This window comes from Orbicella faveolata, unplaced genomic scaffold, assembly GCF_042242905.1.
Source record: "Orbicella faveolata isolate gen_17 unplaced genomic scaffold, um_ofav_v1 contig_47, whole genome shotgun sequence".
NCBI classification, from domain to species: domain Eukaryota; kingdom Metazoa; phylum Cnidaria; class Anthozoa; order Scleractinia; family Merulinidae; genus Orbicella; species Orbicella faveolata.
In genome coordinates this window covers 21,190,448-21,204,318 of record NW_028301577.1, presented here as the reverse complement: position 1 = coordinate 21,204,318, position 13,871 = coordinate 21,190,448, and the positions used below count along the sequence as shown (strand labels likewise).

The 13,871-nt window shown below is 39.9% G+C and overlaps 2 protein-coding genes and 1 pseudogene across 2 annotated transcripts; all 3 read right to left on the bottom strand.

Annotated features, from left to right (window-relative positions):
• Positions 1-5,570: 5,570 nt before the first annotated feature.
• LOC149097568 (beta-2 adrenergic receptor-like) lies at positions 5,571-6,730 on the bottom strand. Its single transcript, XM_089279037.1, has one exon. The coding sequence runs from the start codon at positions 6,719-6,721 to the stop codon at positions 5,798-5,800; it is 924 nt and encodes a 307-aa protein (XP_089135163.1). The 5' UTR covers positions 6,722-6,730; the 3' UTR covers positions 5,571-5,797.
• Positions 6,731-7,399: 669 nt separating this feature from the next.
• On the bottom strand, positions 7,400-8,242 carry LOC149097567 (uncharacterized). Its single transcript, XM_089280408.1, has one exon. The coding sequence runs from the start codon at positions 8,240-8,242 to the stop codon at positions 7,400-7,402; it is 843 nt and encodes a 280-aa protein (XP_089136534.1).
• A 4,470-nt stretch (positions 8,243-12,712) lies between these two features.
• LOC149097566 (melanocortin receptor 4-like) lies at positions 12,713-13,657 on the bottom strand (annotated as a pseudogene).
• Between the last annotated feature and the right edge of the window lie 214 nt (positions 13,658-13,871).

The following is a 13,871-nucleotide window of genomic DNA, read 5'->3' as shown; positions in this document are numbered from 1 at the left end:
CGTTATTTGATACTAGCACCACATAAGATTAGTAAAACAAATCTCTGTACAATGTATAAGCAAACTGATTACAGTTATTACTCTCCTTGACTGACTCTCCTTGGTTAATCTCTCTACTCGATACGTTCCCCTCTGAATCACTAAGGAAAGCTGAAATATCGCCATCTTTACCGTAAAATGCAATCAAATTGGATGTATGAAATAGGTAGAAACAGTGTCATGGTATTGTTCTACCCATAAATTAAACTGTGTAAAACTAAAGATAACTAACGGAAAATGTGCGCTTGATATTTAGAAGAGAGACTTTTCCGTGCAGATCCTCTTTGGGTTGGAATTTACTTTTTCCTACGGATAACTGCCTTTTCCAAAGTATGTCTGCTTTTGCTTTTGTTCTCTCGTTTACTTATTTGAAGTTTTCTAGTTCCGTTGATCTGTCAATGAACAAATGTCGGGAACCGAAATATTTACCTAGGAGTCCTCACCGAATACGTCATTTGCTTTTGATAAAAGCATTGAACTTGTCATCCCGGCTTGTCATCCCGGCTTGTCATGTACACCAGAAGGTCCTTAGGAGTACGCGCTCTTTGGTTATACATGTTGTTGATGGAACCTTGCGCAACAAATTAAACAAAAAATTAGTTGGGCTGTATTATCCCCGATTTTTGTTTTGTTTTGTTTTCTCTTGCTAATGCCAAGCACTTTTTTCCAGTAATCCGGTTTGCTATCTTTAGTTCTTTAGTGCCATAGGCAACGCCCTGTATAAAATTTACACTAGCAATAAAGTTGACGAAGTGATTTGTTTTCACTGGATCAAGGCGTGTTCGTTTTATGGGTGCGGACACCACTGGTCGTCCTGGTCCTTCTTCTGCAGCATGGCGACGGGCTTGATCGGTCTGCCATTTGCTGAGACCTGGAATCATCTCTCTGAGCTCCTTCTTTGAAAAATGTTTCGCAAACATTGATAGAATTTGCAATCGAATTTGTGGACTTTCCGCTTCGTGATACACCCCCAGCAAAATCGACAATTAGTCTGTAGTCACTTCTTCTTTGACAGCACATGCTGTGCTTTCGTTTTCTTTTTGGACAAGAGTTGTATCTAAAGAACGCCTCAGTGCTTCCAGTACTTTCTCTTCTTGATCTGGTGCAAAGGTTGTTAACACCTCAGTGAGAACTTGACCCACTTTCCGCAGGTAGTAGGCCTTTTGTGTGCTTGATATACTATCCCAATTCGAATTTAGAGTCGAAGCTATCGGACTAACTCTTCCATCTGATATATGTGCCAATAGTAAATGGTTTGAACCCAGGAGTATCAGTAGTTCGTATAGTGTGATCGTCCGGGTGAGGGTAGTTCTGAAAAGAACTGTTTTTGGTGACTGACGTTTCGACAACCTGAGCGGAAGTCATCTTGAGAGTCAAGTGAATAGTGTTTGTCAGTCGATGATGTTGTAAGTCTGGTCCGTTAAACGTGATTGGTCAGTTTAGCCATGATGGTATTGGCTAAAAGACTCGTATAAAGTTTGTAACCAGTCATTGGTCGGTTTCGATCCGTCTATTGTTTGTCAAATAGGTCGGTTTGTCTATGGTCAAATTAAGTCGGTCTGTTAGAAGTCCGTTTGTCGGTTTCGTTTCCGTCATGGATAAATCGTTTGTAAGGCGCAGGTAGCTGTTGACATCTTTTAAGAGGCGTTTGTTCTAGGTTAGTGTACCAGCTTTTCGTTGAAAATAGTTTGTACTGTAGGTTAAACAATGAGCAGAGTCCCAGTCATCAGTAACTGGAGAAAATGCAACCATTTTCGAAAAAACCTTTGCAACTACAAAGCATTTGATATCAGCTAAGCGTTGGGTCAAAATGTAGAAATTTTATGTCTTTTTTTTTTCCTCTGGCCGAGAAAAGAAAGACAGGAGGAGCAAAAACAAAAACATTTTAAGCAACTTCTTACCTTTTTCTACCCGTGGGAGGAGTGACCATTGATAGTGACCAAATTCCACGACTTGTTTACTAGGAAATAATGCGATGTAGTAAATTTTAGTCAGGTGGCTTGATATCTTACAATGTGTAAATAAACGATGTTTTGGCAGGCTGCTGTACCGGTAGCCACCCTACGCAAACCTTTGTTTGGTAAGCAAATACAGAAGGATTGGGAGCACTTTCTACCCACCCCGCCTCGTTCCGCCTTTAGAGGCCGACAAACATTGTCTCCCACCCAAACGTAACAGAGCTCTTAGAGAAAGGGGCCATGACTCCCTAAAGTAAAGACGGAACGATTCAAACGGGCTTTTGTAAATAGATGTCTTTTAAATTTATCTCTTAAAATTTTTCTTGTAATACATATGACGACGACGACGACGACAACGACGACGACTGCTGCTGCTACTACTACTACTACTTTTAATTCAAAAACACGCACCTTAAGCTCGTCCTCACATTTTTAAACACTCGTGTCTGTGCTTTGGACATACGGTAATCCTTTCCCTGTCTTCCTCTGATAGTGAATGCAATCCGGCGCGATTGAGAATAACATCAGCCTCGTTAATCCGTGTCCCGAAGCCTCGACTTCCACTGACACCCAGATTAGTTAGATAACCTGTTAAATCCTTTCTGCATGATTTTAGAGGAATAACATGAACCTCATTTGGCGCGTATGGTGTTGGACCGCACACACTGTCCACAGCTGAAAATGAGCAGCTCATTTTGCGTTGTACATCACGCTTCTGACTGCAATGTATATATTGTCGCAAAAGACTGGAGCGAAGACCATATGTCACGTCATAAATGTAAATATGGTAAGAACAAAATTGTCATAAAATACTTTTGTACAGGTATAGGCTCTAACGATATAAGATAATATAATGTTATTTTTCCGGATTTTTTTCCCTTTGTATTAAAAAGGAAAAAAAATAGTTTCTACAAGTGAATTTGCAAACAAGACTTTAAACTGGGCTACGGTATTGTTACTCAAAATTACTATTGTGTTTTTGGCTCTTGTTTGATTCGTTGCAATCTCGTCTTTGACGGTACAAGATTGCTTAACCTGAAAACTTCGCCTATTCAAAGCCCACAAAATGCAAATTAAATGCCAAAACGATTTTCCCTTAGGCCGTTTAAAATTAAGCAAGGAAAATGTTTGGTAACTCTCGTTCGTATCTTCATTTCCTAATAGTTCGTTACACATTGCCACTTACGTTATGAACCCAGACCAGCCTTGCTTCAATCAAAAAGCTTTCTTATGAAAGCAGCGTGGGACAATCACCCATCCCTCCTGTACCACCAGTCAACTAGTTCCCAGTCAGTCCCGAGTCAAAAAATTCAACATGGCGTCGTTGTGTTAATTTTCGTGTTTTCCTATTTTCTCTCCGTTAAATTCGAAAGAGAAGGGATTTGAAATTTTTTGTGGAACTAATTTGATGAACTGTATATATTCAACTTCGGACAAACCCAATGCGAAATCCAGGAGCGGCTTAAACAGCAGATTGCTTGCGTCGTGTCGTGCTGTATATGACATCGAGTGGTAGGAGAAATGGAGGTGATGTAGTATCTTGGTGTTTGAATGGCCCAAAAAGATTATTGCTGTTTGTGATAGAGGGAAGGTAAGAGTGTTTGGTTTTGGCATCCGATTATTGCAGAAGTTTTAGTTGTGCGTTCTGCGGGAAGTTGAAAATGGCTCATTTGTTGCTTATTCGCAGATACGAAATATAGGTATTCGAAAACTAAATGGTGTAGACTGACTTGTGCTTATTTCTCATATCTCTGGCTTTTTACAAGAAGTTCTATGTCCAATTATATCAGATACAAACTTCGTTCGCTAAATTTTACAGTTTTTGCTGGATGTCAAATTTGGGTCAAATTTACCAGAAAAACTAGGACCTGAGGGGGTTATGGAGATTGGATCTCATATCTCCTATACCAAAACGCTTGAAGAGCAAACCTTAGTATATTTATCCATAAGTCAACCTAACCTATCTATGATGTTAGTATGGAATAATCTGGCCGACCCCCATCTTTGACCACCTGCCTGGTTTTCTCAGACAATAACTCTTAAAACCTTATTTATGACTTGACCCTTAAATCAAAATCCTGTTTCAGACCTGCGTTACAATTAGTTCCCTAGTTCAGACCAATGTTAAATTACTGTAAACATAATTTGTGAAGGGCTTTTGTTGATTTTCTTTTCGGTAATGACGAAAAATTGGCTTCTTCTTAAAAACATACTTATCTCAAGGCTAGAGTGTGGAAACCATATCCTATTTATGACCAAAACGGCTGAAAAACCATACCCTTTGGGGCCGCACATACCTATATAGCCCATATAAGGGAGTACCCCTCCCCCCCGGGTATCTGACGCACTAAAATTGAAGAAAAAACCCAAAATCAAAGCTCATCAAAACTCTTAAAGCCGTCATCATAAGACAAATATTTATCTTGGGAAGTTTCAAAATTCCTCTCTTTGTCTAACACAGATGTTCAACAGTTTATCTGAAAAATAACTTCAATTTAATACATTTTGCCTGACACATCTAAGGAGCGGGATATCGTTAACTCGCTGCCTGATTTTGCTCTTTTCATCTCAGGCGCAGGAGTAAACTTCAATCGACTTGTGTGTGCAAATGCATTTTTGTTGAAGAAGCATCACCTGCAAACCGGACTCTTTAATTCTTTTCTTTGGTGAATAAGAATAAGAATAAGATGAGACAGGTTCCTACTGTCAACTGAGCTAATAGTCTGGTCTGCGGTTAGGTTACGGACTGATTATCAGTAAAAGCACACAACAAAGTTAAGTGCATGTATATATGCAATTGCATTTTCAAACACTTTCCTAGACGCTTAATAAAGTGAAATGTCAGTGAGACAAATGTTTTCTTTAGTGCTCAGTTTTAAATTAACATTTTAACGAAATCGATTCATTCATAAGTCATTTTAATGGTCTATTAATTCGCCGGATCGAGCGCTCCTTTAACCAGTTCGACATGCTAATGATAAATGTGTTTTAAATACAGCGACTGACTGTCATCATTAGACATAAACGAAGGTCGTTATACGTATCACCTACTTACAATACTCAGTCCTTTACTGTGCACCAATGGAAACGTTCTTTAATTAAAGAGTCTGCAGTGCTTGCAGCGAAGCGTTCAAATTCCGCTTCAGAATCCTCCCTAAGATTGTGGAGACCTACTTTTATGTGGCACTGTTGAGTTTAATAGGCGTTAAAATGAGAAACATATAACAAATGACAATAAAAAATTAACGAATGCATTCAAGAAACTCTGTCAAAATGTAAAACGTGTAGGTTAATGAGCCTCAGTTGTTAAAAGGACAGATAGCGTGGTTTGTTTTGACAACACACATTGAACAACTGCACCCTAGTCTCATGCATTCACTCTCCTTATTCAGTTCTAATTTGGAACTATATTTCGCAATATGTCCAATATAGCATGCCGAATGTGTTTCATCTTCCAGCGTTGTATAACATGGTTCAAAGATGAATTGAAAAGGCTCACCTACTTAATCTGATTTGCAATGCTTACTTAACATTGATTTTCCTGCGATAAATATTAAAGGACGGAACCACAATTTAGTTCTGTAATATGAACACTGAAGCCGCAACACCCTTTCAGATCGCGTAGTGGGCGTATCTATCTATACTATTCACAGAATGCAGTTATAAGGCCTTTTGAAAAGTACTAAGAATACAATGGCTTGTCTTAATCGTCATCCAGCCCAGCTTCTAGAGCGCTTATTACTGAAACGTCTCTTAGTCGCCCATTGCGGCTTCCCAATCGCTAATCACTGAAGCTTTCCTTAGTCGTCGTGACTTGGAAATATATTTCGCAGTATGTCCAAGACAGCCCGTCGAATGTGTCTCATCTTCCAGCAGTAAATAACAGGGTTTAACGCTGAATTGAGATATAACAAGGTCGTTGAAAAAAGGAAAAAAACTTTTACACCGGTACTTAAGTCGGAGATTGTAACGACAACAAAACCACAGTACTGTGGGAGACAACAAAGCAAAAACACTAGATAGACGTAAAATGCGCCCAATGCAGATTTTCTCAGACCAGCGCCGTTCGCTATTTGGCCATTCTGTGCTACCTGTTGTACTTGCAGGGCTTGAATTTGATTTTTATGGCGCCACACGGCCTCATAAATCTTGTAGTAAAGCACCGCTGAGACTAGGAAGCAAGTTACCCCAGAAATGGCAACCGCATTGTAAAAAATATTCGTGGAGACCCACAAGTAAAATAACGAACACCATGCACTGGACACCCATATTGAGATTACCACAGCAACAGCACGCTTGTGAGTCACAAGTTCCTGGTATCTGAGATGGAGATGCACAGCTAAGAATCTGTCCCAGCTTAAAGCCACGACTCCGAGAAATGACGCTGCAGAAAAAAAGGTTACGATCACAAAGAACGTGGTGCATGTAGCATCAGTTGAGTTGTCTCGCTGTAACCACTTGACGAGTAGGCCAATGTAGAAAGGTTCGACAAGTAAACCAACACCAAGATCAGAGACAGCAAGACTTACAAGTAATGTTTTAAGAGGTTGTGGCAATGATGAAGTTTTTCTCAGCGCCTGGATTGTGACGCTGTTGAAGATGATGACGATAATGGTAAGGAAAGCGTCGAAGACACTATAACCAATGTACCATAATCTTAAGTTTTCATCTTTCGTACTCGTGGGCTGGTATAGCAGCAACTCCTCACAAACTGGATTTTTCATAACCTTGTATGTTTGCAATCCTTGCGGTGTTTCTCTAACGTTAAATAATCTTTGCGAGCTCCTGGATTATCTGACGTACTTTAAAAGTGACAAATTCAATAAAATGTTATTGTACGCGCCTACTACTTGACCATTACTCTACTGAATGAGTATTCGCTGCAAAATTTCGTTTCAAATTTTGCACTCAAAACACGTGTACTTAATACGTCATTAAAGTTCATCAAAATCCTCACAAAGCCGTCATTATAAGACAAAATATTTATTTGGGGAAGTTTCGAATTCCCGCTCTTTGTCTAAAACAGATTTCTCACAGTTCATGTAATAAATCAGTCCAATTTAATGAGTTTTGCCTGACACATCTAAGGAGCGGGGTATTGTTAACACGCTGCCTGGTTTTTCGCTGTTTTGTTCTCTCTCAGGCGTGAAATTATGTTTTTCTTAGCACCTGCCGGGATTGTGGCGCTGTTGAAGATGATGGCGCTAATAGCTAAGAAAGCGTTGAACACTTTGTTAAAAATATACTGTGAATATAAGTTTTCTGGTGATCTTGCCTACGCGTGGGCTGGTGTAACAGCAAGTACAAAACTTCGAAACAAAAACTGAGTAAACAGCAAAAGAAGCGCACTGTATACCCATACTCAGTTACAACCTCCTGAAATCTGAGGTGAAGAGGAATTTTCAAGAATCTGTCCACGAATCTGACGCTGCAGAAAAGAGGCCCATGATCATTATTATTATTTTTTTATTTAAGGCCATCTTCGCTCCTAAATCGGAGCATAGGGCGTCAACCATGGATCTCCACCTAACTCTATTACTGGCAGTTCGCTTTGCCTCTATCCACGTGAACTTATTCTTGGCGAGCTCAGCTATCACACTTCGCCTCCAGGATTGCTTTGGTCGACCTCTTCTTCTAGACCCCTGATGGTTCCACTCGAGAGCGCAACGGGTGATATTATTCTCAGGCTTCAGTAGCGTATGCTCGATCCATTTCCATTTTCTCGTCATAATGCTTTCTTCTATACGTATTTGTTGTGTCCTTTCCCATAGTTCTTCATTTGAAATGACCTCTGGCCAGCGGATGTTCAGGATCTTCCTTAAACACTTGTTGATAAAGGTTTGCAATTTCTTGGTCAGTAGTTTCGTCGATCTCCATGTTTCCGAACCATACAGAAGGGCAGACTTCACGTTTGTATTGAAAATCCTGAGCTTCTTTTGCAATCTGATACATTTTTCCTTCCACACAGGCATAAGCATTGAGAGTGTCGATTGCGCTTTCCTGATCCTGGCTGTTATGTCCTCATCAGTTCCGCCAGTTTCACTAATGATGCTTCCCAAATACGTGAACTCAGACACTCTTTCAACACCTTCCCCATGGAGTTCCAACGATTCTTGTTGCCTCACGCTCATTCGCATCTCCTTTGTTTTCTGGATGTTGATTTTGAGTCCAACCTGCCCACCAGTCTCTTGTAATCTTTCTCCCTTCTCTTTCATATCAACTAGTCGCTTCTGTGAATTGACCATAACTCTACTGCATAAGATTTTAAAGAAAAATGTTTTAAAAAATTCTGTCCAAATTTTAACTCAAAAGCCGTTTACTTATAAATACCTCATTGATGTTGGCTGAAATTTACATGATAAAGCGGTCTTGGTAATATGAGAAAAAAAATTATTTTAGGAACTCTCAAATTCCCTGTCTTTGTATGAACCAGATGTCTTACATTTCATGGGAAAAATTAGCTCTTTTTTTCCCGACACATCTTAAAAGCAGTAAATCATCGATTATATTGTATGATTTGACCATAACTCTATTGAATAAGTATTGACTGTAAATGCTTAAAAGCCGGTTACTTACTTACTTATTCCTCTTCGTTCGTAATGGAACATAGGTCCTCAACTAGAGCGCGTCACCTAACCCTATTTTGTGCAGTGCCCTTTGCCTTATTCCACGCGAGATGTTTCCTCTCCAACTCTGCCATTCTCGTACGTCGCCAGGTGTGCTGGGGTCTCCCTCTCAGTTTCGCTTCCCCTGTGGGTTCCACTCCAGTGCCGTCTTGACTACATGTCCATCTGGTCTCCTCAACGTGTGGCCGATCCAGTCCCAAGCCCTGTTTGTCTCCAAAGCTCCTTGTTGCTGAGTTTTCTAGGCCACCAAATCTGCAAGATGTTCCTCAGGCTCTTATTGATGAACACTTGCAACTTCTGCTCCAATCCCTCAGTCAGCCTCCAAGTTTCAGAACCATACAAGAGCACCGCCTCCACATTTGACCCAAAGACTCTCAACTTGGTCTTGCTTGTTAGTGCTGTGGATCGCCATATTGGTCTCAGCGTCGCAAATGCCTGTCTTCCCTTTCCAATTCGTGCCTGAATGTCCTCTTCAGTGCCTCCCTTCTTCAATCCGCCCCCCTGAAACCGACACACCATCGCCACGTTTGGTACCAATACGCATCAACTTTGTCTTGGTGGCATTGATCTTCAGGCCTACCTTCGCACCTTGAACCTCCAAGGCCCGTGTCTTATCCCTCACATCCTGTATTCTGTGCGACAGTAGGCCAGATCATCGGCAAAGTCAAAGTCTTCTAAGGATGTCGTAAAGGTCCACTAAATACCTCTCTTCCTGTCAAAGGCTGTCCTTGTCACCCATTCCAGGGCGACCAGAAACAGCAGGGGAGATAGCAGGCAGCCTTGTCTTACCCCAGTCCTCATATTCGATGGTTGGGTCCTCTGTCCATTGTGTACCACTTGTGCGGAAAAACCTTCATAGAGAGCTCTGACGATGATAACCACCTTGTCAGGCATCCCGTAGTGCCGCAACAACCTCCACAAAACCTCTCTGCTGATACTATCGAAGGCCTTTTCGAAATCTAAAAAGTTGATATACAAGGAGGACTGCCGCTCGATGCTCTGATCCACAATAATCCGCAGTGTTGCTATTTGATCCGTTCAGCCTTGACCAGCTCGGAAGCCCGCCTGTTCCTCTCTCAATTTTTCATCCAGCGCGATCTTGACGCGCTCCAGGATCACTCTGCAAAACACCTTACTTGCCATGTTCAGCAACATGATGCCCCGCCAGTTTTTACAGTAGCTCAGATCACCTTTCTTGGGCGGCTTGATTATCAGACCCTTCTTCCACTCCTCTGGTATCTTTTCCTCACTCCATATCCTGTTGCAGAGGTCCAAAAGAACCTCCTCTGACGTGTCCCCTCCCGCCTTAATTGTTCGTCGAAAGTTCGTCGAAATTTTCATAATAAAGAGGTCATTGTAATGAAAACAAAATATTTAATGATATTAATAAGAATAAGAATGAGAATAAGAATAAGAATAAGAACAAGAACAAGAATAATAACTACTTTATTTATACTGCAAAAAATAGATCAGCTGAATTTATTTGGGGAGTTTTTAATTCCCTGTCTTTGTTTAAACCAGATGTCATATTTCATCTGAAAAATGAGCCTTTTTTGCCCGACACATCTAAGGAGCAGGAAATCGTTGATTATATCTTTTTGTAAATTAGAATATCAATATAATGATATTAAAATATGTATTTTTATTTGACAGAAGTCATTAGCAGGGCATCCATAATTAACATATTTTGTAATACGTCTATGACAGCGCTTCGAATGTGTCTCATCTTACAGCAGTAAATTGCAGGTTCAAAGATGAGTTCAATAGTATCAGGGTATCAAAATAATAAAAAAAAACAAAAACAAAACAAAAAAAAAATCAGGGTTGCAGAGGAAATGTCAATTATCAACATTTGATTATTAAAAAAAGTTTTCACAGAACCATTTTGGATTATAGGCACTTAAAGCAAAAACTGAGGGTGTTTTAAATAGGTCGTATTATTACTATGGTAACCTATTACGCCACTAAGGTTACCACATATTGTTCAACAATGATTGGTCGTTGAAGTGATACCTATATTGCAGCATCTCTTGATAAAGAGTGGTAGTGTAGAAACTTCACAGTACGACTCCTAGAAAGGGCTTGAAACTGTTAACAGCCACCTTAAATTTCATCATAATTATCATAGACCCGTCATCACAAGACAAAATGCCTGTCAAAACATGATATCGGACATTTCATGTGAAAATTTAGCTTTGGTTAAAACTGAGGGTGTTTTTAACAGGTCGTATTATTGCTATGGTAACCTATTACTTTTAAACATTGAGCCTGACACATGAAAGAAGCAGGAAATCGTTGATATATTGGCTGTTTTTGCTGTTTTCATCACATGTAACCCTAAATTTCAATCGATTTCGGTTGGAAATGCATTTTGCAGATGAGTAAACCTTCATCCACCTACAAACCTTCATCATAAATGTTACTATTTCTTAATTTTTTCCCTATAAATGTTACGATTTCTTATTTTTTTTTCGTTTATAAAGTGGAATGCGATGAGTCAGGTTCCAACTGTCAACTAAGTTAAAATGGTTTTGTTAAATGAACAACTAAATTTCTTTCCTATAAATGTTACCATTTCTTAATTTTTTTCCTTTATAAATTGGAATACGATGAGTCAGGTTTCAACTGTCAACTGAGTCAAAATGGTTTTGTTAAATCAACAACTTTTCCTTCATTTCAAGCTAATCAAACAAATTCTGGAGTTCACAGGTGTCTGTAGGTGGCGATGTGGATTCTCTGAAAAAAAGGGACACTAAGAGAAGAAGACCAACATTGTCCTATACAAGAAGCCATACAAACTTGTTCAATGGAAAGTTTATTACTGTAATGATTCTATTTCACGCCCTCCTTCTATTAAGCGTCCTTTCTCAAATAAGCGCTCTTCTCGATCGCGAGTGCCGTTTCATAAGAAGCACCCATATTCCATTAAGCATCCCTTCGAATAAGTGCCGCAATGGCGGCGAAATCGACGTTCAAGACAATGACAGAATAAACTGATTACACGAATGCATCAGAAAGTTTGCGTTGTCATCTGAACGTTATATTAAACATTATGACTATCAAAGCCCATATTATTATCGCTTTTCATCATCATCATCATCATCATCATCATCATCATTATCATTCAGGTTACAAAGTTAGTTGGCAGCCAGGGAGGCTGATGGGGACCTACAATTAACTAATAAAATGTAATACAGCTGTATACGAAGACGGTTGAATACGACTCGTCAAAATTGTACTTTAAAATCGTCTGCAGGTCGATAATTCCAAGCTAACCTCCAAAAATAAACCAGAACTAGGAACGATTGACTTCACGTTCTTTGTCCGATAAATGAAAGGGAACGTGAGTGAATTTTTTCCTCGTTATCCAGATCACCTGCTTGCAGCAGTCAGTTCTGTAATTTGCACTAGTAAAATCGTTCTTTAATAAATATTAAATGATGGACTTGCAGTTAACTTCTTTTTCATGAGCAATAGTATTACATCCTGGGTGACGTAGTGGGTTTGTCTTTCAAAAAGTACCGTCTTAACGGTCATCTAACCCATAATGGGCGACAAAAGTAGTTGAGACATTTTTAGGAAATGACACTTTTCGACATTTAAGCACTTATTCCATTTTATATGCATCTAGCGTTAATTCCCTTATACCTACGGGCCCGCAATTCAATGTTGCGTAGGTGCGGTGGTCTGTGCAGTTTAAGAAATAGGAAAATCAACATTGTTTGGGGGGGAGGGGAAATGTTTCCAAGACGCTGGAAAATCAACTTTTACTGCCAAGTGTCTCAACACTTTTGACTCCCATTGCAGCTTCTCAACCGCCAACAAATCACTGGAGCTTTCCTTAGCAAAAATAACATTATTTTTTACGTTGTTTTTGGAACCATTTGTCTCCAATCCCGAGTCGATTGCTGCACCTTCTTCAGCTTTGACTTGGGATTAAAAGATACGTTACCATCACCAACCTCTTAGAAACATGCACGGCAAACTTTAACAGCATCTGTGGTTATGCCTTTTTCAAGCCAGTTTCGAAGGAAAATATTTCCCAGTCGAAACAGGCAACATACTCAGATTCGAATGTGACGCCTTTACTCAGCTGTGACTTGGAAGGACATTTCGCAGTATGTCCAAGACAGCCTGTCGAATGTGTCTCATCTTCCAGCAGTAAATAACAGGGTTTAACGTTGAATTGAGGAATATAAAGGTCATTGAGAAATGGTAAAAAACTTTTACACCGGTACTTAAGTCGGAGATTACAACGACAACAAAACAACAGAACTCCGGAAGATAACAAAGCAGAAACACTAGATATACGTAAAATACACCGACTGCAGATTTCCTCAGCCTAGCAGCGTTCGCTATTTGGCCATTCTGTGCCACTTGTTGTACTTGCAGGGCTTGAATTTGATTTCTGTGGCGTCGTACAGCAAAATAGATCTTGAAATAAAGCATCGCTGAGAATAAGAAGTAAACTACCCCCAAAATGGCAGACACTATGTAAGTAGTCTTCGGGGAGATACTCAGGTAAATTAACGAAGACAGTGCACTGTACACCCATATTGAGATTGCCACAGCAACAACTCGCTTGTGAGTCACAAGTTCCTGGTATCTGAGATGAAGATGCAGAGCCAAGAATCTGTCACCGCTTAAAGCCATGACGCCCGAAAAGGAAGCTGTGGCAAATAATAGCCCAATCACGAGGAACGTGGTGTATGTAGCCTCAGTTGAATCGTCTTGCTGTAACCAATTGACCAGTAGCCCAAGTTAGAAAGGTTGGACAAGTAAACCAACACCAAGATCAGAGACAGCAACACTCAGAAACAATGTTTTTAGAGGCTTTGGTAACGATGAAGTTTTTCTTAGCGCCTGGATTGTGACGCTGTTGAAGATGATGGCGGTAATAGTTAGGAAAGCGTTCAAGACACCGTTAACAATGTACGACCAATATAAAATTTCATCTTCCTCACTCTTGGGCTGGTATACCATTAATTCCTCAAAATATGGATTTTTCATCGCCTTGAATGTTGTGAATCCTGACAGTGGTTTACCCATGCTAGATATTTCTCGTGAACACTTGGATTACCCGACGTACGCTTAAAATAACTAATTGTGTTCTCGAACACTCCTATGACTTGACCATAACTCTATTGAAAAAGCATAGACTGAAAGTGTTTCAATGTTTCAAAAGGCATTTACTTAATACGTCATTGAAGTTCGCCGAAATTTTCAGAAAAAGCGGTCATTGTAATTA

Excerpts from the sequence above, each read along its gene's own strand:
- LOC149097568 (XM_089279037.1), bottom strand. The coding sequence starts at position 6,721 with ATGAAAAATCCAGTTTGTGAGGAGTTGCTGCTATACCAGCCCACGAGT.
- LOC149097567 (XM_089280408.1), bottom strand. The coding sequence starts at position 8,242 with ATGGTCAATTCACAGAAGCGACTAGTTGATATGAAAGAGAAGGGAGAA.